At 52.3% G+C, this 24,007-nt stretch overlaps 2 protein-coding genes across 4 annotated transcripts in view; one reads left to right on the top strand and one right to left on the bottom strand.

Annotated features, from left to right (window-relative positions):
• AAGAB (alpha and gamma adaptin binding protein) overlaps nt 1-6,661 on the top strand; it is a 42,199-nt gene extending 35,538 nt beyond the window's left edge. Inside the window, exons 6-10 of the mRNA XM_029065894.2 lie at nt 2,496-2,578; nt 3,395-3,488; nt 5,120-5,224; nt 5,783-5,832; nt 6,275-6,661. Coding sequence (XP_028921727.1) covers nt 2,496-2,578; nt 3,395-3,488; nt 5,120-5,224; nt 5,783-5,832; nt 6,275-6,352 — 410 coding nt within the window. The 3' untranslated portion in view covers nt 6,353-6,661. The remainder of the gene's footprint in view (nt 1-2,495; nt 2,579-3,394; nt 3,489-5,119; nt 5,225-5,782; nt 5,833-6,274) is intronic.
• A 6,984-nt stretch (nt 6,662-13,645) lies between these two features.
• SMAD3 (SMAD family member 3) overlaps nt 13,646-24,007 on the bottom strand; it is a 137,038-nt gene continuing 126,676 nt past the window's right edge. For 2 of the 3 annotated variants that reach the window (XM_029065710.2, XM_029065712.2), the window contains 3 exons: nt 21,703-21,847; nt 15,426-15,611; nt 13,646-15,242 (listed from right to left, as the gene is read on the bottom strand). In XM_029065710.2, coding sequence (XP_028921543.1) covers nt 15,119-15,242; nt 15,426-15,611; nt 21,703-21,847 — 455 coding nt within the window. In that variant the 3' untranslated portion in view covers nt 13,646-15,118. The remainder of the gene's footprint in view (nt 15,243-15,425; nt 15,612-21,702; nt 21,848-24,007) is intronic. The other variant, XM_029065711.1, reaches the window with a different exon arrangement.

Genomic DNA, 24,007 nt, shown 5'->3' with positions numbered 1-24,007 from the left:
AGAGAAACTTTTAAATGATCTTACTTACTTAAATTATATTACTATCCTAATATATATCAATCATAGTATATAATGGTCTGTGCCATGTCAATTGGCTAAATTCACCATTATTTGTGAGAAAAAACTACACACCAGTCCGTTGAACCTTTTATAATTGGCACGAGAGTAATTGTAAATACTCAAGTGCCAGGGTAAGCTTGCAAAAATGTTCAGCCATTTAGTGGCGGATGACTTTTCTCTCCCCTCCTTAGTAAAGTTAAAGTTTTTAATCTTCCTTAGTCTGTTACAGATGAGAGGGTGACAACATCCTAGTGCCATGTCGCCATTTTTCTAAAATGCTCGTGGCAAGGATTTGGGGCAGCAACAGTTCAAATCAACGTGGTTTCTTGTCAGGAACGGCCTGCATAAATTCCGGGTTCCACACCACGCTCTTGGAGCAAGCCGTGGTCCACGGGCCAGCGCTCCCGGGGGTGAAATCTCGAAGTGGGGGCCGCGGGCTTGGGAGGGGGTGAGGGTCCCTCTGCCAGCCCCCCAAGAGGGAGGAAGGCCCCTCTGAACTGAGCCGCACCCAGAGCAGGAGCTGTTGAAGCCCTGCTTGTCTAGCTCAGGCCAGGCTACACTCCTCTGTAGTAATAATCGGAATAATTGTAAGTCACCTCACGTCTCTGTGCCTCAGTTACTTCATCTGTAAAATGGGGATTAAGACTGTGAGCCCCACGTGGGACAGGGACCCGATTAGCTTGTTTCTAGAGCAGCACCTGGCATATAGTAAGCACTTAACAATTAACATTTTAAAAAGTGCCAACCAGTCAAAGATATGTGCTGAGCACTTACTGGGTGCAGAGCACTGTACTAAACGCTTGGGACTACACACGATCCCCTGCCCACAAGGATCTTACAGTCTAATGGACTGCAGCAGGGAGGATCCAATGTAATTAATAATAATAATAATGATGGTATTTGTTAAGTGCTCACTATGTTTTAAGCACTGGGGGGGGATACAAGGTGATCAGGTTATCCCACCTGGGGCTTAGAGTCTTAATCCCCATTTTACAGATGAGGGAACTGAGGCCCAGAGAAGTTAAGTGACTGGCCCAAAGTCACATAGCTGACAAGTGGCATTCGAACCCATGACCTCTGACTCTCAAGCCCACGCTCTTTCCACTGAGCCACACTGCTTCTCTATTAGAGCCTGGGTCTGTGGCCTGAACTTTTGAAGAAGACTGCCGGCCCCCATTGATTACTGTAAAGTTAGCAGCCGGTGGACACGTGGACGTGGTCCGGTGAGGCTCCCTGTGGGAACCGGCAGCTGGGAGAGGCTGGGTGAAAACCCAGATTTTCCTGACGAAACAGAAGTGAGCCAGCTACGTAAGGACGGGAGCCAGCTACGTAAGGACTCGGGGAGGCTCCATACTGCACGCTCCCCTTCCCCCTCTGGGATTTTCCTTTGATGGCATTCCTTAAACACTTACCTGCGCCAAGCACCGTCGTAGATATGAGATAATTAGATTGGACGCTGGCCCTATCCCCCGAGAGGCACAAGATCTAAGAGAGTCTTTGGTCGTTACTATTAACAGTCGTGGCGGGGGGACTGATTTAGTCCCCTGCTTGAATGTACTCCATTATACTCTCCCAAGCTGTTAGCACAGTGTTCTTCACACAGTGGCCTTGCAAGTACTATCGATTGGCAGGCAGAACACCAGCCTCCTTAAGGTTTACAGGCAGTTGGGGCCTTTAATAAGGATGGCATAGTAAGTGCTTAGTATGTGTCAAGCACTGTTTGTAAGCGCTGAGGTAGAGAAGCAGCATGGCTCAGTGGAAAGAGCCCGGGCTTAGGAGTCAGAGGTCATGGGTTCTAATCCCACCTCCACCACTTGTCAGCTGTGTGACTTTGGGCAAGTCACTTCACTTCTCTGTGCCTCAGTTACCTCATCTGGAAAGTGGCGGTTAAGACTGTGAGCCCTGTGTGGGACCTGATTACCCTGTATCTACCCCAGTGCTTAGAACGGTGCTCGGCACATAGTAAGGGCTTAACAAATACCAACATTATCATTATTGTTATTATTATTATAAGTTAATCAGGTCATACCCAATCCTCGGCCCACGTAGGGCCCACAGCCTAAGTAGGTGGGAGACCGGTATTTAATCCCCATTTTACAGTTGAGGGAACTGAGGCAAAGAGAAGTTAAGTGACTTGCCCAAGGTCACACCGCAGACGAGCAGGGGAGCCGGAATTAGGGCCCTGGTCGTCTGACTCCGAGGCCCGTGCTCTTTCCACTAGGCCACGCGGCTTCTCAGTTGTACAGAGACGCGGCACATTCATTGTCGTATCCACTGAGCCGTTACAGTGTACAGAGCACTGTACGCTGGGATTACAGTGGGCCCGGTGGTGGTTTGGATCGTCCTCTGCCCCAGTTCGTTCCTCTCGCCAGCTCTTAGTGAGACACGAGTCGGCGTAGTCACGCCTGCCGCAATCAACGGCTCTTTCTCTCCAGACAGGACCCAAGGCTTTGGCCTCCTCAGTTCACTGACAGGGGCAAACCGGGGGCCCGGACCAGCAGAGGATCAACTTACGGAAGTAAAGAGTAATTCTGGTTTCTTCTTTTCCTGGGTTCTCACTGTCCATCGTAGCTCATCTTTACAGAGTGGCGGGAGGGAGGAAGAGGGTGATGGTGCCCTAGTTTTCTTCCCAAGGGAGAAGAGGAATTGGGAGTCTTTTGCCCAGCCGGGAGTCGGGGCGAGAGATAGGAAGTCTGAGGAGAGTTACCGAAGGAGAGGAGGAAGTTGAGTTTTGGCCCAGTTTTGGGGAGAGGTAGGAAGTCTGAGGAGGGTTGAGCGATCCGGGGATAGAGAGGGCCCCCTGATTCAGACAGGTGTTGGGGGAGCAGGAGGAAGAGGGGATGGGGGCAGGATGCAAAAGCCGCTGCTTGGGGTAGCCTGTGTCTTTACCGGGATAAAGTTCCCTGGACACTCTCCTTGGGTGCCCTGGCACATGCCCACTCAAAGGCAGGGTTCTTTTTGCCAAGTGGAAACTCGTACAAAGCCAGATTTTCTTGCCCGGAATCTTTTGGATTCATTTCGGACTCACGTTTGGATCAAGAGCACTGCATTTGGCACAATTAACAGGTCCATCGCCAACCTGATTGTTCTCAAGATGGTAAAAGGAGCAGTGGAAATGAACTAGATATTAGATTTTTTGTGGGGTTTTTTTTCTGCTTCCTCAGTTGGGGGTTGGTACTAGAAACTTTTTTTTCCTTTAACGGGTATGTGATCCAGCAAGGAGTCGTGTCTTCTAGGAGACACGGGGCCTTCCCTGACAGGGCACGCTCTTCTGGATTTTATTCCCAAATCCCAAGAGCCGCTCCGTTATCGAGCTCGCACCCTTCCTCCACAGAGCCGTTCGCCAGCAGCCGACAGGTCCGAATCTCTCCTGGACGGTCGAAGTGATGGCGCCGGCCCAGCTGACTCCCAGATCGATAGCATCGTGGGTAAGTCTCTTCTCTCAGAAGCCACCAGACGGGCCCATGGAGCCAGCCGGCCTGGGAAATGGATTCATTCTGTCATATTTATTGAGTGCTTGTGCAGAGCACTGTACTGTGTTTGGGAGAGTACAATATGACAATAAACAGAGACCGACATGGTCGTGGGGAGAGAAACCAGTTTGGAGCAGCGAGGCAGGCTCTCCCACTAGCCAGGTACGACGATATGGATCCCCAAGGGGAGCGGTTGACCCCCCCCCCCTCCCCCCGCCAGAGAAATTGAGTAAGATCAACTAATTAATCAGTGGCATTTGAGTACTTACTGGTTGCAGAGCACTGTATTAAGCCCTTGGGAAAGGACAGCACATCCGAGTCAGGCAGCCACAACTCCGAGCCAGTGTTGTGGCCTACAGTTGGCCTGGCCCAGTGTGGGAGGAATTAGGGGACGCTCCTGGGGCCCCTCCTACCCTCCTGGATCCAGCCCGATTGGGCCCTCGCAAGAAGGCCAACGTATGTCTCTGTTTATTGTTACATAGTACACTCCCCAGCGCGCTTAATACAGTGCTGTGCACACAGTAAGGGCTCAAAAAATCCAAGGGAACGAATGAATGTTTCTGAGTGGGGCAGAGCACTTGCGGTATGGGGGAGAAGGGACCGTGCCAGCTGCCAGCCATAGCACGGCAAGCCCGCTGCTCCGGGAACCACCGGTCCGCTTTCCCGTGAACACTCCCACTTCCTCCTGGACCCCTCCGGTCGCCACTCTACTGGAGGGCAAAGCCACGCCCCTTACCCCCTATACCTCAATCTCATCTTTCTCGCCGTTGACCTCTCGCCCACATCCTGTCTCTGGCCTGGAACGCCCTCCCTCGACAGACAGTTACTCTCCTGCACTCCCTCCTCATATCTGACAGATAATGACTCTCCCCTACTTCAAAGCCTCATTGAAGGCATATCTCCTTCCAAGAGCCCTTCCCGAACTAAGTCCTCATTTCCTCTCCTCCTACTCCCTTCTGCGTCACCCTGATTTGCTCCCTTTATTCTTATTCACCCCTCCTCCAGCCCCACCCGCTTATGTCCATATCCGTAATTTATTAATTGATATTAATGTCTGTCTCCCCCTCCCCCTCTGTAAGCTCATTGTGGGCTGGTAATATATCTGTTATAATAATAATAGTAATGTTGGTATTTGTTAAGCGCTTACTATGTGCAGAGCACTGTAGTAAGCGCTGGGGGAGATACAGGGTAATCAGGTTGTCCCACGTGAGGCTCACAGGTAATCCCCATTTTACAGATGAGGTAACTGAGGCACAGAGAAGTGAAGTGACTTGCCCACAGTCACACAGCTGACAAGTGGCAGAGTCGGGATTCGAATCCATGACCTCTGACTCCCAAGCCCGGGCTGTTTCCACTGAGCCACGCAGCCAGCACTCGATAAATATGCTGGTTGGACTGATTCCCACGTTCCCCTCTAGAAGGGTTAGTGCTCCTGACTTCTGTATTTGCATCATTTAGTTGGACTCCTGCTTGAAAGCGGAGGAATGACCTAGATGACTCCTCGCCCCCTCGGTCTCTCCTCCTTACAGTTTCAGTTTGGTAGAAGCCATATCTCAGTGTGCTAATAAATCCTGGGCTTATTTCAGATCCAATGCTCGATATGGATATCCAAGAGCTGGCCAACCTTACCACCGGAGGAGGAGATTTGGAAAACTTCGAACGCCTCTTTTCAAAGTTGAAAGAAATGAAAGGTACCTGTTCCAGAAGCACATCCCATCTCACTTCCCATTAGTTCTTCCCATTCTCCGTCCTCTCTCTAGAGCGAGGAAGCCTTCTCTGAGCGAAAAAGCGTCTCCATCCCGAGACGAAAGTGCCTCTCACCTCTGAAGCTCCAGTCAGAGCCTAATTGCCACCCCTCTACCACCCAGTAGTTTTTGGAAAGCATATGGGATGTAAATATTAATGGTGTTTGTTAAGCACTTGCTCTGTGCTGAGTACTGGGGTAGATGCAAAGTAATCATGTTGGACCCAGTGGGCTCACAGTTAAGTCCGTGTGTGGAGGATTTAATCCCCCTTTTACAAATGAAGTAACTGAGGCGCAGAGAAGTGAAGTAACTTGCCCACGGTCACATGATAGACAAGCGACAGAGCCGGCCTTAGAATCCAGGGCCTCTGCCTCCCAAACCCACGTGGTTTCCTCAGTGCCCCGGACCCCCAGATGTCCCTAGTCCTAATTGCCGCTTTCTCCCCGTGTAAAACACTTCACGGTCCCACTAAGATTCATCTCTCGAATGGTTTTTCCTCCCTAGACAAGGCAGCAACCCTGCCTCATGAGCAAAGAAAGCTGCACGCGGAAAAGGTGAGAACTGGCTCTCTTCCACTCGTTGGTTTGACCGAACCTGTTGTCGTGAGAGCATTTGAACCAGAGAATTCCACTTGAGGTGGGAGAGCTGTAACGAATGTTTTGCTAGTCATCAGGCCAAGAATTAAAACCTGTTATTATTTCAGGAAGCTTCTTAAAGGAATAGCCATGTCTTGGAACTCCAGGCCCCAGGGGTGGGGATCCAGCCGTAGAGGGCCAAGGGGCTCGGATGGCCGCTGGGGGAACCCGGAGACCTGATTGGGATCGCTCTGAACCCATGTGGCTTACTCTCCTCCTCTAGACTGTAAGCTCACAGTGGGTGGGAGCGCATCTAACAACTCTGCTCTATTGGACTCCCCCAAGCGCTTAGGACAATGTTCTGCACGCAGTAAGCGCTCAATAAATGAGTGATTGACCTATGGATTACTTGTGTCCACAGGTGGCCAAGGCATTCTGGATGGCGATCGGGGGAGACAGAGATGAGATTGAAAGCCTCTCCTCTGATGAGGAAAACTAAGCCGCCGGAGTGGGCCCGGGCTGGGAGAGCGGGTGACGACACTTCAGCGGTGCCCGGCGGGCACCTCCCCAAGGGAACGAGCCACGCCCGACCGAGTTTCCCTTTGCAGAGTCGGCCTTCTACGTCATTTAAAGCGTTGACCTCCGTGGTCATTTTTCACTAATTGTTTCTTCAGGGAGAAGAAGCGGTCTACAGAAAACCTCTCCCTTCAGGGGAGTGAAATGCTTCTTTTTTTTTTTTTTTTTTGGTCAACAAGTAAAAGAGTGAGCATTTTCCATTTCTCGTGGTCTTTCACGGGCACTGGTGAAATGTGGTCCATTTTGAGTCATCTTTGCCTAACGGACATTTCCGGTGTCCTCATTCATTCCTTCAGTCGTATTTATTGAGCGCTTAATATGTGCAGAGCACGGTACTAAGCACTTGGGAGAGGACAATATAGCAAACAGCATATTCCCTGCCCACAGCGAGCTTACGGTCTAGAGGGGAGAGACAGACATTAATATAAATGACAGATATGGACAAAACCTCAGCCATACCTTCCCGTCAGCCAGGCACCTTTTGATTTTAACCACATTCCTTAACTGTTTTTTGAAAAACAGATCTGTCAGAGCCACAAGGCCCCTGCCTCTTCCATGTGGAAGAAACAGGCCCCAGCTCTCATGCTTATACAGTCGAATGCCATTATTAAAGGCACAGCTAAGTGGTGCGTTTTCATACTCATTCAGGAACATTTAGAGTAATTTCTGAATGAAGAGCCCTCTACGTAGCACTTGGGAGAGCCCAATAGAGTTAGAAGACAAAATCCCTGTCCTCAAGCAACTGGCATTGTAAATTAATGAGGGAGGGAATCGCATCATCTGCCAACCAATGGTAGGGATCGAGCACCGTGTGCAGAGCACTGTTTTAAGAGCTTGGGCGAGTACAACAGATTTGTTAGAAACATTGCCTGCCCACAACAGACTTACAATCTCGAGAGTAGACAGAAGCTCAGCTTCAAACCACTCTTCTTGGAAATGACTTCAAACCTCGACCTGCAAAGCCTGAACAAGATTCGGTATTGAGCCCAGAAAACAGACCTAGTGACAGGGCTGATGCTTCTAGGTGGGCAGGAAGGAGAAGAGAATAATAATAATTATGGTACTTGTTAAGTGCTTACTATATGCCAAGCACTGGTCTAAGCACTGAGGTAGATACAAGTTAATCAGGTTGGACACAGTCCCTGTCTCACATGGGGCTCTTAATCCCCATTTTTTTTTTACAGGCGAGGAACCTGAGGCACAGAGACATGAAGTGACTTGCCCCAGTCTCACCACAGATAGGTGGTGGAGCCAGAATTAGAACCCATGACCTTCTGACTCCCAGGTCCGTGGTATATCCACTACACCATGCCATGGATCTGGGCTTTGGGGTCGCTCTGTTTTTCCCTCTCTGTTCTCTTAGGCAGCGGCAGCAACCTGGACCCACCCGCGAAACCAGGGTTTGGGCAAGTGTTGGGTGAGAGCTGGGAACAAATTCTCCAGAATGGAGGTAGGTGGCTGCTTCCGCCATGCCTGAGCCATGGGTGACGATGAGGGAGAGGGGAAGAGAGAGCTAGCGTGAACGCTAGCCCCCTCGTACCCTGCCCGCTTCCTTCTGCCCTCCCAGGACAGGGGCCTTCCTCGCTTGCGGGACATCAGACCCCTTCTTGCAGGCCAACCCATGTTATGCCCGGTTAAAAATAGTCCCGAGAGAAAGACAACCCCCGGAACCAACGGGGTATGAGAAACAAGGGTGGTGAAGCAAGCAATGCCACTTAACAGTTCTCCGCACAAAGTTTAGTACAGTGCTCTGCACATAGTAAGCACTCAATAAATACGATTGAATGAATGAAAAGGACAGAGGAGCAAATGCGTACGGGGGCTCCTGAGAAGCAGTGTGCCATAGTGGATAGATCAAGGGCCTGGGACTAAGGAGCACCTGGCTTCTAATCCCAGCTATACCCCTTGTCTGCTGTGTGACCTTGGGAAAGTCACTTTATTTCTCTGGGCCTCTATTTCCTCATCTGTAAAAGGGGACCAAGTCCTACTCCCTCGTACTTTACAAATACAGTAATAATAGTTATAATAAAAATACTAACAACCGGAAGCTCGTGATGGGTAGGAAATGTATCCATTGTCTTGTTACGTTGTGTCCTCCCATGTGCTCAATTCGGTGCTCTGCACACAGTTGATCGATCGATTGATGAGGAAAGCGAGGTACCCCGAGAGGTTAAGCGACTGACCGCTGTAGGAGCTAGGTCTCGAAGGCCGGTCCCCCAGCTTCCAGGCTGGCAGGTTGCCACTCCGCCACACTCATCCGGCCGCTCCGCGAGGCCTGAGGTAGAGCCACCCTCCTGGGTGAAGAGAATTGAAGGGCCAGGAAGCCCTTGCTTGCTAAGACTGAGGAATCCGGGACACTTGCCTCAGGAGGAGAAGGGCGAACGGGTTTTGAATCCCTATTTTACAGTTGAGGAAACTGAGGCAGAGAGAAGTTAAGTGACTCGTCCAAAGTCACAAAGCAAGCAACTGGCGGCACCCCCCAGCACTCTGTACGGTGCGCCGCACACAGTTAAGCGCTCGATGAATACGATTGACTGATTAGCTTGAGTCTACCCCCAGAGCTTAGTACAGTGCCTGGCACAAATACCGTAAAATTTTCTTAAAACGTGAGGTAGGAGCAGATGGCCAGGGTGACTCGTGCGAGCCCTGGGGTTTAACCAGAGCTCTCACCTTGTTTATAAAGCCCCCAACATAAGGACACGGAAAGCTGGACCTTGTCCCAGAGTTGTTCTGCGTGGAAGCACGTGCAGAGGGGCTCCAACTCAGCAGGAGATTAAGATGTCAGTTCTTGCACAGCAAGGACACCCTTGGAATTTCAAAACTTCTTAAAGATTATCGTGTTCAGCAAGAAACCTTTGCCGGGGGAGGGGAGATGATGCCCTTCGTTTGTTTTAATGGTGTTGGTTAAGTGCTCACTCTGTGCCAGGCACCGTACTGAGCACTGGGGTGAATACAAACTAATGAGCTTGGGTCGGGGGCTCACAGTCTTCCTCCCCATTACACGGATGAGGTCCAGAGAAGTGAAGCGACTTGCCCAAGATCACACAGCAGGCATATGGTGGAGCCGGGATTAGAACCCCAAATCCTCTGACTCGGTCTCACCTCATGTTAAAAAACGGGGTGGGGAGACCACCGTGCTTGGGCGAGCACGACAATTGAGCCGGATGCTCAGCTTCCTCTAGCATTGGGCAGAAATGCAAGGAATATTTTTTTTCTTTCTGCAATAACAAAAAATCAATTTTCAAGCCTCTAGGGAGGCAAAAGTACTTAGTCCAGTACCCTGTGTTCAGTAAGCGTGAGGTAAACACCGTCACTACTGCCTCTCAGCTTCCCCCTGCACCAATTAATAGTATCATTAGTATTATTAATGGCACTAAATGAGAAACACTGCACTAGAGTGTACACTGTTGAGGGCAGGGATCATGTCTATTAAGTCTTCCGAACATTAGTCTGCGCAGAGCACTGTACGAGGCACTGAGTAAATACTATTGACGGCTTGAAACTAAAATGCAGTTGGAATCCACGATCCCCACCCTGAAGGGCTATAAAATCTAGAGGGAGAGACGGCCACTAAAAGAATTTGCAGACAGAAGGAAAAGGAAAAATGTACATGAGTAAGTGCTTAAATAATAGGGTATCCAAGATAGGTATTTAAGGGCTGTGGGAGTGGGTAAAGCAGTGGTTTACAAAGCAGTGGCAGAGCAATAGGGATTGGCAGTTGGGGGATTATCAACTGGGCAGATGAGAGATTACCCTCTTTCAGTCAGTCAACAGATTCTGTCATTTCTTCCTTCGCATCATCTCCACAACCTGCCCCTCCCTCTCCTTCCAGACTTCCAGTGTGCTGAACCAAGCACTAGGAATGGTTTTTATTGAGTACTACTTACTATGGGGAGAGCACCGTACTAAGGGTCTGGGATCGGACAACATAGTGAGGAGAGACAATTTCTTCCCTCGCCCTCCCGATTTGAAGACTGAATCACCCTCTGCTGCCCGGATCATTTTCCTAAAACGTCATTCTGTACATGTCCCTTCACTCCTCAGAAGTCTCGAATATCTGTCCATCTCTCTCTGCATCAATCAGAAACTCTTGACCCTGGGCAAACTGCTCTCTTTGCCCTACTTATCCTAGCTCTTCTCTCACTACACCCCAGCTCACACTTTGCTCCTCAAGCTGACCCCCTCACCTCATTCTCACCTATTCACTGCTGACCTCTAAAAGAAAAAAGGTATATGCCAGGCTCTGTACTAAGCACTGGGGTAGATTCAATCTAATCAGGCTGGACATAGTACATGTCCCCCATGGGGCTCACAGTCTTGATCTCCATTTTACAGATGAGGGAACCGTGGCCCAGAGAAAGTGAAGTAACTTGCCCAAGGTCACAAAGCGCACAAGTGGCGGGGGCGGAATTAGAAGCTAGGGTGTGCCACTTCTCTTACTCCGACTCTCCCTCCTGCCCAGAACTCCCTCTTCCATGGCATCTGGCAGACCACCGCTCCCCCTCCTTTCAAAGCCCTTCTGCAATCACAACTCTTCCAGGAGGCCTTCTGTGATTAATCTCCAATCTCCCCTGCCGACTGCTCCCCCAGAACTTTTACGTCACCTGAGCGGTTGGGGAATATACCCTCCTCCCTCGCTGCTCTTAGGTTCAGATCGTATCCTCTGCAGCTTCCCTCTACCAGTGGTAATTTACTTTGGTATCTGTCTCCTACACTGGATTACAAACTCCGTGCGGGCAGGGATCACGTCTACAAACTCTGTTGCAAAAACGATAATCGTGGTTTCCGTTAAGCACTTACTGTGAACCGAGCACTGTACTAAGCGCTGGGGTGGATACAAGATAATCAGGCCGGACACAGTCGCTGTCCCACGGGTGGCTCACATTCTAAAACACGGAGAGAACAGATATTTAATCCCCACTTTTACAGGTGAGGCCCAGAGAAGCCAAGTGACTTGCCCAAGGTCACCTAGCAGGCCAGTGGCAGTGTCGGGATTGGAGCCCAGGTCCACGCTCTTTCCACTAGGCCACAGTGTTTAGTTGAGTACTCAGGAGCGAAGCAGTCAATAAATACTACCGACTGATTAATAAGGGAAGACCCCTCGGAGGAAACGTGACTTTAGTTCCCAAGAAGCTTGTGAGATTTTGACCCCACCTTAAATGGATCCGGTGGGTGACTAAGGGCTGGAAAAAATGCAGGGGGTGGGGAAGGAGGTAGACTTCAACATCACCCACATCCTGTTCCGCATCCCCGCCGGTGCACGATCCAGAAAGGAGAAAAAACGGTCCACGTCCTACCTGTTCCTTCAGCGTGTAGGTGGTCCCGGAGGGGTGGGGTCTGCATCTTCCACAAGCTCCTCTGGAGAACTTCAAGGGTTTTGGAAGAATCGATCGCAAGTCCAAGAGCAGACAACACTTAGCATTTTTGCGAGTGAAGCTGACACTTCTACGAACCGGGAAACTGTCTTGAACTGCCTCTTTCGGGTTTACAGGGAAGGGTTAAGGTGACAGGTCAATCCTACCGTACGAATCGGCTGCCAAAGAGGAGCGCGACTCCTCTTCCAGCTGATCCCGGCCAGCCGTCTTCTCCCTCTCTCCGGAAAACTCGAACTTCCCAAAGCTGGGCCTAACCGCTATTACCGTATCCTTGGAAGCCAGGCGTGGAAAAAGGATTTTCTCCTAAGCCTTTTGGTCACAAACCCCTTTCTGAACACCGTGAAACATCAGTCAGCCCCTTGCAGCCAAAAGCGGCAGCTAGTTGATTTGGCCGAGATGGGTGGTTAAACCGACTAGTAAACCTTTCTCCGGTTCTCTGCCTCCAGAGACCGTTTGAAACGATCCTCACTTCATCTCTTCTCCCCCGCCTCCTAGGATCGCGACTGTTCCCTTGGCCCTGACTTTATATCGACTGGGTGTCTGGATGTGCCAGAAGAGAAATTCAGGAGGGGGTAAATGAACCCCGAATTAAAATACAGCCACCCCACGTTCTCTGGGTGAGGAACCGGCAGAATGCCACAGTTAAGAGAAAGGGGGGCTCTCACCATCCCCCAGGATCGGGATCTGGGTCCCAGGAGTCCGGCTCCAGACACGACCAATCTCTTCAGAAGGGTCTTTAGACTCTTCCCCAGCGGGTAGAGCAGACGGGGTTTGACGGTCTCACTTGGAGACCCTCAGAATTTCACCCCGACCCCTTAGTCCGGCCGGGCTGGCCACCATCCTCCTGGCAGCGTAAAAGGAACTTCGTTTATGGAAGGCGGGAAGTGAGTCAGCAGATTGGGGTTCAAATCTCTGGCTGAGGCCCAGCCGTCCTGAAGGGGTGACTTCAGCCTCCTAGAATCCATTACGCAGCAGGTCAGGCGTACGCTACGCTAGGCCATCCGAGACCCCCCCAAAAAATAAAAATCATTAAATACATTTCCAGAGCTTCCCAGAAAAATTACTTTTCATTGAAAAAGGCGTTGAAAGTCAGGCCTCCCCCGTTCTCCTCGCCTCCCCGCCTCCGCCACGAAATATGCCGGCCTGCACAGTTGACCTCGTCCCCGAAACGCCGAGAGACCCCAGACCTGAGAGACGAAGCCGGCACAGCCCGCAGAAGAACCATACGTTCGGCGATGGATAATTTTCCCGGGGGGTCAGGCAAGGTCTATGTCAAGGCTGGGGCTTGTGGGGTGTCGGTGAATATTAACTACGGAGGGCAGGGGGATTAGCAACTGGACACTTCGATTTAGCTCCTTTAAAACAGTCCCGGCAGCAGAGACCGAGGACCCGACTCGGACAGGGAGCTGACGGGCGACTCTCAAGCGGGGGGTCTCGATGGGGTGGTCTCTGCCTCGTGATTTCACGGTGAGAGGCTTGAACCCCATTTGGTACTGGCCTCTTAGCTGGTGGGGTGTTCCACATCACCCAAGGGCAGAGCTAGGGGAAGCAAACCCCCAACCCTGGAAGTACGGGGAATGTGACCACGTGGAAAGCCGAGCGGGAAGCCGGGGAGGAGAGCGGAAGAGCCACGGGCCTGGGAGTCGGGAGACGTGGGTTCCGATCTCGGCTCTGCCCCTAGCCCGCCGTGCGGCCTCGGTTTCCTCATCTGGAAAGATGTGGATTCCGTTCCCGTTCTCCTTCTCGGACCGTGAACCCCACGTGGGACGGGACTCCGTCCGATCTGACTGTAGCGATCTCCGGGTTTCCCTGCATAAGGTCAATGAAAGAAAACGGCTCTCTTTCCAGTTGAAAAAAAAGTTTATTTACGAAAGTTTCTTCAGCTAGTCACCACACTGTCGCCCCCAATCTAGCCACTGATTATCCACAGATCTGATCTAGCAACCGCTGACCATCCCCACCCAAGCCTGCCGTTTACTAGCGTGCGACACTCCTTCGCCGCACGACTCATCCAACCGTCCATCTGAGAAGTTTGTTTCCCACGAGAAGTTGGCCACCGGGACAGCCGACTGGTAAACGGGAGCCGAGCCGGAAGATCCGTTCCTTCCCCCTGCCCCCTGGAACGTCCCCATTGGGATGTCTGCAGCCACCGCCCCATCCCGAGGACGCACCAACCCCAGGAAAAGTTAAAAACGTACAATAAAACAGATTTAAAAAGAGGATACCATACAAAGTTAATTTAATTACTTCAACTGACTACCTAGACGAAGCCAGCCAAACATATCGAGATATAGAGCAGGCGCTTACAAAAGACGAGGGTGGGAGGGAAGGGCGGGGGGAGGTAGGGGAAGGGGAGGAAAGCCCACTCTGTAGTGCCGTTCTAGCCAATACAACTATTGCAACGTTAAAAGCCAATGGCGTTTGCCTCCGCTTCTCGTAAAATAGCTAATGTCATTCAAATCTCTTTGAGATTAACGTGATAATATGAACTATACATTGCATATGCACAGGGCCTGGACTGAGCTCCTCAGCTGGAGAAAGTACGACGCGGAGATAGAGAGAATCACGTAGACCGAGAGAGTCTCCCGCTCTCGTCCTCTTCCTCCCCGCACGTGCATTTTACCGTTCCTCCCGATTCTCCTGCCCCCGGCTCCTCCTCCGCGGAGACCCACGCCGCGGTCTCTCTCTCCCCACCGGAAGATGCCAGAGGGACGGGTCTTGGGGTCGCTCAAACCAATCCACTCTTCCCTCCCCGACCGTGGAGGTCACGGAGGTCGACCTGGAGCTCCGGGACCGGTGGCCCCTTTCTCGCCAAATGCCCGGAAACACCCGGAGAAACCCCGTCCCGGGGCCGCCGGGGATCTCTCTATCCGACGCTCAGGTCCCCGGGAGCAGAAGGGACCCGAAGGACAGGAGGACGGGGAAGAGAAAATCCAAAAATGGGCGGGGGGGAGAAAAGACGCCAAAACGATCGATCCCTCTTCGGCCTCCGGCCGCCAGAAAAACCGTTTTCACCGGGTGGGGGGGAACGGAGAACGGAGGCTCGGCCTCGGCTCCGCACGGTCCCACGGGCCGGGGCCCACGGCGCTAACCTCGTCCTCGCGGGAGTGGCCGACGTGGACGGTCTTCCAAAAACAGCCTCCGAGGGAAGGCCCTGCGTCGTCGCCGTCGTCGTTTTAGAAAGTGTGTGAGACCACTTTGGGTCAGAGGGTCGGGGCGGGGAGGGGGGGTGCGGCCGGGAGAAGGGAGAAGAAAAGTTTCTTCTTAGACGCCTGAGGGTTCAGGTGCCATTTTCTTTTCCAGAAGGCCCCTCTCTAGGACACGCTGGAGCAGCGGATGCTGGGGGACCCCATCTGGGTCAGGACCTTGTCCAGCCACTGCAGGGGCCCGTTGAGATGCAGCTCTATCCAGCAGGGGGTGCTGGTCACAGTCTGCCGCCTACAACCAAGTTGGGGGGTTGAGGGGGAGGACAAGGGGGGAGGGGACAGAACAAAAATGTGACTCGTAAAACTTGCAACCCGTCAGAGCACGCTCGCCACTGCCCGAACATTCCTTCCCGCTTAGACAAGCCTCCTCCGTGAACACCCGGGAGTGCCCTTCCCCCCCGGCCTCTAAACCCACCCCGCGTCCCGTTCCTCCCTTGGCCGCGGGAGCGGACCGGTCCATCCGGCCGGGAAGGGCTCCGGGCTTCCAGATGAATCCTTTCCGGGGAGACCTCTGGGGACGTTGGCGATTTCGCGGCAAGGACGAGGGCCCTCGGAGAGTGTGCCGACTTTCCCAAAAGCATGCCCTCTGGCCTCCGGGGGGCTGACATCCAATAAGCCCAAGAAAAATAATAATAATAATGTTGGTTTTTGTTAAGCGCTTACTACGTGCAGAGCACCGTTCTAAGCACCGAGGTAGATACAGAGTAATCAGGTTGTCTCACGTGGGGCTCAAGCCTTAATCCCCATTTTACAGATGAGGTAACTGAGGCTCAGAGAAGTGAAGTGACTTGCCCACAGTCACACAGCTGACAGGTGGCATGGCCGGGATTCGAACCCCTGACCTCTGGCTCCCAAGCCCAGACTCTCTCCACTGAGCCACGCTGCTTCTCAGAATCATTCCAAGCACTTAGTACCATGTTCTGCACATAGTAAGCGCTCAGTAAATACTATTGAATGAATGAAAGAATGAATCATTCGAGCAAATGTAGACAGGTGCCCCCGCCGCGACCCGGGGCACGGTGCGGGCCATCACACCCCAAGGAGCGGCCCGGTCGGCTAAACTCTCGCCCAGAGCGGATGGGGAGGGAAAGCCCCGCGGCCCCAAGTTCTCCGAACCCACAGCCGCCGGCACTGGGACCGGCGCCGAGGTCGGCGTCTAGGCACCGCGCACTCGCTGGAGCTCAGCCGGGTAGACGGAATTCTGAGCCACGGGGCGTTATTTTGGAGATTCCCACCCCGCCCAGGAGGGGAGAACCGGGGAAGTGATGCTTGGGAAAGCCACCACCTGCCACCCGCCCGTTTCCCCACTGCCCAAGGAGGGCGACTCTCTAACCCCTCGCAGTGGGGTCGCGTCCTCGGAAAAGCCACCGGAGGAGTGCACGGATGGAGCATTCTCTGCCGCCGGGAAAACGAGGGCGGGGCAGAAGGTCCGTTTCCCCTGCTGGCGCCCGGCCCGCCCCGCCCGGCCCCGGGCACGTGCCCCTTCCCGCCCGCCTATTCGACGGGACGGGAGGACCGGAGCCGGCGGACTGTGGATCCGCCGAGAGGAGAGTGGGGTGTGCTGGCAGGCAGCCCCCGGTGTACTAATTCATTCGATCGTATTTATCAACCGCTTACTGTGTGTAGAGCACTGTACTAAGCGCTTGGGAAAGTACAATACAACAATAAACGGTGACGTTCCCTGCCCACAACGGCCTCAGGGTCCAGAGGGATGCGCGTCCCCAGGGGAAGGACCTCGCCCTGAACAGTTGAGCGGAGCCCTGCTCTGCCTTTTCCTCGGAGATGCCGTCCTCCCTCCCACCTAACGTACCCCTCCGTCCGGACCTGTCCGTGACGGGGCTATCGACGCGACACGATCCCGGTTATTCATCGTGCCCCCAGAGAAAATGGAAACGGCTCAGGGGGCTTGGAATCCGGATCAGTACCACCCAGGCCGATGCTGGACTCTGTTCGGCCACTGGCCGTGGACTTCCCCATCCTAAACTGAGCTTGTTTTTTGAAATGGTATTTGTTAAGCACTTACTATGCGCCAGAGACTGTGCTGAACGCTAGGGTCGGTACCACTGTGTATCTATCAGCTCTGTTGTTGTACTCTGTTGCATTGTGCCAAGCGCTTAGCACAGTGTTCTGCATACAAGTGCTCAATAAGTATCACCGATGATGATATAAGATAATCAGATCGCACATGGGGCTCACAGCCTTAATCCCTATTTTACAGATGAGGTAACTGAGGCACAGAGAAGTGAAGTGATTCGCCTAAGGTCATCCAGCGGGCAAATGACCAAAAGAGGTTCAGCACCCAGATCCTCTGACTCCCCGCTCTGTGTTCTTCCCGCTAAGCCGTGCTGCTTCTCTAGCCCTTGGCTTCTCGGGGCAGCATGGAATCTAAAACTGGAGTTTTAAGAGACCTGGGTTCTAGACCCAGCTCTGCCATCAATCTGTTGCGTAGTGACTTTGGCCAAGTCACTGTGCCTCTCAGCCTCTATTTCCTCACCTCTAAAATGGGGATAAGAAACCTGAATCAAAACAGTACGTACGGGCCCGGGAGGCACGAGACCTGGGTTCTAATCTCAGCTCTGTCTCTTGCCGTGCGGCCCTGGATGAGTCACTTCGCTGGGCCTGTTTCCTCGTCTGTAAAACGGGGCTGAATACTTGTTCTTCACGTAGCCTGAGAGTCCCATGTAGAAGTGGGACTGTGTCCGGCCTGATTTTCTTGGACCCAGCGTAGTGTTTGGTGCAGGGTTATTTGCCCAGTAACCCCAAACCATGATTAAACTTGCCTTCCCTACCTCCGTGACCATGAGCCCTACATGGATTAGAAACTGTGTTTCAATCAACCAATCAATCAATTCCTTGAGTGCTTAAGCGCTTGGGAGAGTACAGTAAATCAGAATCAGTAGGCACGTTCCCTGCCCAGAATGAGCTTAAAGTCTAGAGGGATTAATAGAAGCAGCGTGGCTTAGCGGAAAGAGCACGGGCTCAGGAGTCAGAGGTCGTGAGTTCCAATCCCGGCTCCGCCACTTGTCAGCTGTGTGACTTTGGGCAAGTCACTTTGCTTCTCCGTTGCTCAGTCACCTCATCTGTAAAATGGGAATTAAGGCCGGAGCCCCACGTGGGACAACCCGATTACCTTGGATCTACCCCAGCACTTAGAAAAGAGCTTGGCACACAGTAAACGCTTAACGAATACCATCGTTATTAATACGTATAAACAAATTTTGGGTACGGACATGAGTGCCGTGGGGCTGAGGGAGGGATGAATAAATAAATCCAAGTACAAGGGTGAAGCAGAAGGGAGTGGGAGAAGAGATGATGAGGGCTTAGTTGGGGAAGGCCTCATGGAGGAGATGTGCCGTCGATAAGGTTTTGAAGGTGGAGAGAGTGATCGTCTGTTGGATACGAAGGAGGAGGGCGTTCCTGGCTCTATCTGATCTGATTATTTTGAACCTACCCCAAGGCCTGGCACACTGCTTGGCACACAGGCACCATTTAATAAACGCCCTAATGAAAGAACGAATCCCAGGACAGGATATCTCCCGAAGACTCTTGGCCAACACCGGTAGGTTTCAAGGGGGAGGACCGACTCCAGTCCCGGGGCCACCCTCCAGACCGAACCTCCAGTCGCTCCGCGGGCTGCCCTCCGCGCTGCCCCCTTTCCAACGGAATCCCGCTGGGTTTCCCACACGGAATGCCCACGAGTCCTTCCTCCGGGCAGCCCCGGGGGCTCTGATGCAGGCCGAGGGGCCGGGAGCCCAGAGCGGGGAGGGCTTCCGGCTGAGGGAGGGAGCCCGGCCCCGACCGACGGCCGGATTACGGTCCAACGGGCTAAAATACTCGAGTGAAAGATCTGACTTTCCGTAAGTCCCGCACATCTGGAGTTCGTTACGGAGAACGAACGGTGGCCGGGAGCCAACCGTGAAATGGGTTTGGCTTGGGCGCAGGGTGACTGAAAAACAAAATGGAGTCCAAGCATCTGGAAAAACGAAGACAGGAGAGAAGGAGGGTTCGGGGGTCACGGTATATATTATATATCATATATATGATATATGATATGGCCGACATCAGGTACCTCTCCTCCGGCCAGCCCTAAGAGAATGGGGATGGGGGTGGGGGAGGGAACGGTGAGGAAGGGGAGGGAGGGGGAGGGAGGAGAGGGAAGAGCAGTCCCGAAGTGTGAAAACCCTCAAACAAAGGACGGAGCCTAGGTCTGCGATCTAGACTCAAACTGGAATAATGATGATGGAATGGCTGGAATGAGCCAGGCGAGTCTGAGAAACAGCGTGGCTCAGTAGAAAGAGCACGGGCTTGGGAGTCAGAGGTCATGGGTTCGAATCCCGGCTCTGCCACTTGTCAGCTTGTGACTGTGGGCAAGTCACTTAACTTCTCTGTGCCTCAATTCCCTCATCTGTAAAATGGGGATAAAGACCGTGAGCCCCACATGGGCCAACCTGATTACCCTGTATCTACCCAGCGCTTAGAACAGTGCTCGGCACATAGTGAGCGCTTAACAAATACCAACATTATTATTATTATTACTCTCTCCAAACAAACAGGCTCGACTTTAATTGGTTCCTTGTTCGGAATCCTCATTTAAACATTCCACGGGCACACTTCTTCCCCAAGACAGCGGGTCTCGTCCTTCGCATCTGTCCTCCGCAGATAGTAAAACTCCCGCCACCCTCCCCGATCGCTCCCACCGTCCGGAGCCCGGCACGGATCCGCACCGACGGTCAGTGTTACCACGACCGGGGGAAACTCAGGTCCTCGATGCGGGGGGGAGGACATACACACGACCTGCGTCCACACTTCCATCCCAACCCCAAAGCCCTGTACTGATGGTCCAGTGGAACGAGCCCAGCCCGACAAGCAGGAAACCTGGGTTCTAAACCTAGTTCGACCTTAAGGAGGGCGAGTGGTGAGAGACCACACCCACTTGGCAACGTGCTGCATCCCCGCCCGCCAAAAGCTTGTTGTGCTCTGGGCCCCGGAGGAATCACAGCTGGCAGAAATGAAAGCGCCAGTCACAAGCGCCATCACCAATTCCTCCGCGAGGGCTTCCGGTCTCAAAGTCTCGAGAACGAACCTCGTTGGTCATTCCCGTCGAGAGCCTCCACCATCATCAGGGAGTCAACGGAGTCTTTATCTTTACATTTCGTCTCTCAAAAATGCCTTACTCCACACGCCGCCCAAAGCACTACACTGTAGGGAGGGAGCGTCGGTCTCGGAATTAAGAGAGCCGGGTTCTAATCCCAGCTCTGCCACTGGTTTCCTGTGTTCCCTTGAGCAAGTCACTTAACCTCCCTGGGCCTCGGTTTCCTTACCGGTAAAATGGCAAAGAGATACCTACTCTCCCTATCCCTAACCTTACGAGTCCCATGTGGGACAGGGACTGTTTCTGATTTGATTAGCAGCAGGGCCAAGTGGACAGAGCACAGGCCTGGGAGTAAGAAGGAACCGGATTCTAAACCCGGCTTTGCCACTTGTCTCCTGTGTGACCTTAGGCAAGTCACTCTGCTTCTCTGAGGCTCAGTTACCTCATCTGTATAATGGGGATGAAGAGTGTGAACCCCACGTGGGACAAACCCTGTGTCCAATCTGCTAAGCTTGTATTAATCCCCACACGTAGAATGCACGGCACACAGTAAGGCAATTAAATATCCAAAAAAAAAAAGATCTTGACTCTACCACATTGCCCAATGCCCATGAGTGCCCAATGCCACCATCTTAAAACTGTAAAACGGTAGAAATGACTACCAGCAGCAGCATCTTCCCACTGCAGGTTAACACCATGGCTCCTTTCTTCAACTGTGCAGACCGTGCAAGTGCTAGAAAGAGTTTTCGTTATGGTATTTGCTAAGCGCACACTATGTGTCAAGCACTGTTCGAAGCGCTGGGGTAGATGAAAGTTTACAATGTGTAAATCAATGTGTAGAGTTCACAGAAGTGTTAGTCGGGTTGGACCCAGTCTCTTTCCTTTGTGGGGCTCAAAGTCTAAGTGGGAGGGAGAACAGGTCCAGAATCCCCATTTTGGAGTTGAAAAAACTGAGGCTCAGAGAAGTGAAGCAACTTGCCCAAGGTCACACAGCAGGCAAGTGGCAGAGCCGGGATTAGACCCCCACATCCTCTGGCTCCCAGGCCCGGGCTTTAACCTCTAGGCCACACTGCTTCCCTGAACGCCACCCACACTCACGGAGACCAACACACCGGCAGCTATGTCACCTTGCGGCTGGAGGACCCAGAGGCAGCGTGGCCTAGTGGATAGAACCCCGGGGAGTCAGAAGGAGCTGGGTTCTAATCCACTTGTCCGCTGCTGTTTGACCTTGGGCAAGTGACTTCACTTCTCTGTTCCTCAGTTCCCCTCATCTGTAAAATGGGAATTAAGACTATGAGCCCCACATGGGACAACCTGACAATCTTCTATCTACCCCAGCATTTAGAACAGTGTTGACACATAGTTGGCGCTTACCAAATACCATAAAAAACTCAATCATTTTGTATCTACCACAGCGCTTAGAACGGTGGCTGGCATATAGTAAGCGCTTAACAAACACCATGAAAAGCAGGGGGGAGGTGCTGCTGCTGCTCCCTTGCCCCAGGGGGACCCGTTTATCTCATTTCCCCAGAGAATACGCAATCCTCAAACCCCGAGGCCCAGCCCGCCCCTCCCGAGAGCGCGGCGGGCGAGAGCCGACCTGTATTCAGCTCCCCAGCCCTTGACGAAGCTCATCCGGATGGTGCACATGCGCGTCAGCTGGTACACCGCCTCGAACCCCTGGTTGACCGACTGAGCCAGCAAGGCCGCAAACTCCTGGTTGTTGAAGATCTTCAGGTTGCATCCTGTCGACAGCAAGCACAGGGGAAAGGGGTCAGGAGAGGCGTCCCCGAAAAAGAGGGGATCCCGGCGGGGGACGGGGACTGTGCTCGACCCAATCTGGTTACCATCCTCCACCTAGCCCAGACCTCCGCTCAATGCTTGGCGCTTAGTGAGCCCTAAATAGATACCATCCTTACATTTCCAGATTCAGCCTCACCCGGGGTGGCCGGAAGGGCACGGCGGGGCTGAGGACGACTCTGAGACCGGGATTACCATTTTCATTGGCCGAATAATAATTATAATTTTCTGGTATTCGTTAACAGCTTACTCTTTACCAGGCACTGCATTAAGCATTGGACAAAGTCCCTGCCCCACATGGGGCTCAGGGCCTTAATCCCCATTTTACAGATGAGGTAACTGAGGCACAGAGAAGGGAAGTGACTTGCTCAAGGTCACCAGAAGACGAGTGGAGGAGCTGGGATTAGAACCCATGACATTCTGACTCCCAGCCCCGTGCTCTGTGATAAACGACGGTATTTGTTCAACGCTTATTATGTGCCAGGCCCATTATGCCATACTGTAAACTTCTGGGCTCGGATCTCAACCCATCAAGCGACGGTATTTTCTGAGCGCTTACGGTGTTGCTGAGCACTGTCCTAAGCACTTGGGAGAATCCAATAGAGTGATTAGCCATGATCCCTGCCTCAGAGAGATTTCAATCTAGCAGGGGAGAGAGGCACTAGAATATACTACAAGTAGGGGAAGCACCCGAGTTTATAGATATGTACATGAGTGCTTAGGACAGAGGAACTGGTGGGGGGTGGGGGGGGCGACGACGCGGGACTAAAACCTTGGGGGTGGGGGTGGGGACTCAAGTGCATGGGTGACGAAGTACAGAGAGAGGGGCCTCTGACCATTTAGCGTAACATCCTGGGACCACCTGTCAACCCCAGGCAGCAAATCCTTATTTATTTATACCAAGGTCTGTCGGTCTCCCCCATGAGACTGAAAGCTCGCTGTGGGCAGAGAATGTGTCTACCAACTATTATATCATTATATTGTACTCTCCCAAGCGCCTACTACAGTGTTCTGCATACAATAAGCGCTCATTTAATACAATCCAACAGAATTAGCAGACATGTCGCCTGCCCATAATGAGGTTACAGACTGGGGGGGTAGACAGACATTAATAAGAATGAGTAAATCATTTATAATATATAAAGATATGTATGTACATAAGCCCTGTCGGGTTGCGGGTGGGGAGAATATCAAGTGTCCAAATGTCACAGTTTGAGGTGCAGAGATGAGGCAGAAGAGAGAGCGAGCCGGTGAAAGAGGGCTTAATCGGGGAAAGCCTCTCGGAGGAGGGGTGACCTTAATGATGCTCCGAAGGTGGAGAGAGTGGTGGTTTGGCATATATGGAGGAGGAGGGAGTTCCAGGCTAGTGGGGGAGGATGTGGGAAAGGGGTCGGCAGTGAGATAGACAAGATCAGGGCACAGTGAGTAAGCTGGGGCTAGAAGATCAGCATGTGCCGGCTGGGCTGGAGGAAGAGATTAGTGAGGTGAGTACAATTAGGCAGTTATGCAAAAATACAGGAACAGAAAATCTGATGCCTGTTAAAGTTCATTTAAATAGCTAACATATGTGATCTCGGTCTCCTTGGCTTCCTTAACCATTCACCACTTAAAGAACAGGTTTTTGACCAAAGCATTCTACTCTACTTTTCCAGGTTAAACATTAGCCTTGACTGCATGAGCTCAGACAACTGGTTGAAACCTCCCCACGACCTAATCTTTCCATTAACTGGAACATTGCTCAACCCCTTTTCCTCAAATGATACAGAAGTGCAGTAAAAAGCTGAGAAGGGAACCCCAAAAATAAAGCCTGTTCCCCACACTCTCTGGGGTGCTAAGGTGTGAAGAAACAAAGCTTTAACCCTTCAGAGGAAGCAGTTTGGCCTAATGGAAAGAGCGTGGGCCTGGGAATCAGAAGACCTGGGTTCCAATCTTGGCTCCACTGCTTGCCTGCTGGGTGATAATGGGCAAGTAACTTAACATATCTGTTTCCCCTGGAAAATGGGAATGAAATACCTCTTCTCTTTCCTACTTAGATTGTAAGGCCCATGTGGGACAGGGACCGAGCCAACCTGATTATCTTCTATAACCTTAGTACAGGGCTTGGC

The sequence above is a fragment of the Ornithorhynchus anatinus genome, chromosome 5, assembly GCF_004115215.2.
Source record: "Ornithorhynchus anatinus isolate Pmale09 chromosome 5, mOrnAna1.pri.v4, whole genome shotgun sequence".
Taxonomy (NCBI): domain Eukaryota; kingdom Metazoa; phylum Chordata; class Mammalia; order Monotremata; family Ornithorhynchidae; genus Ornithorhynchus; species Ornithorhynchus anatinus.
This window is presented reverse-complemented; position numbering and strand designations above follow the sequence as displayed.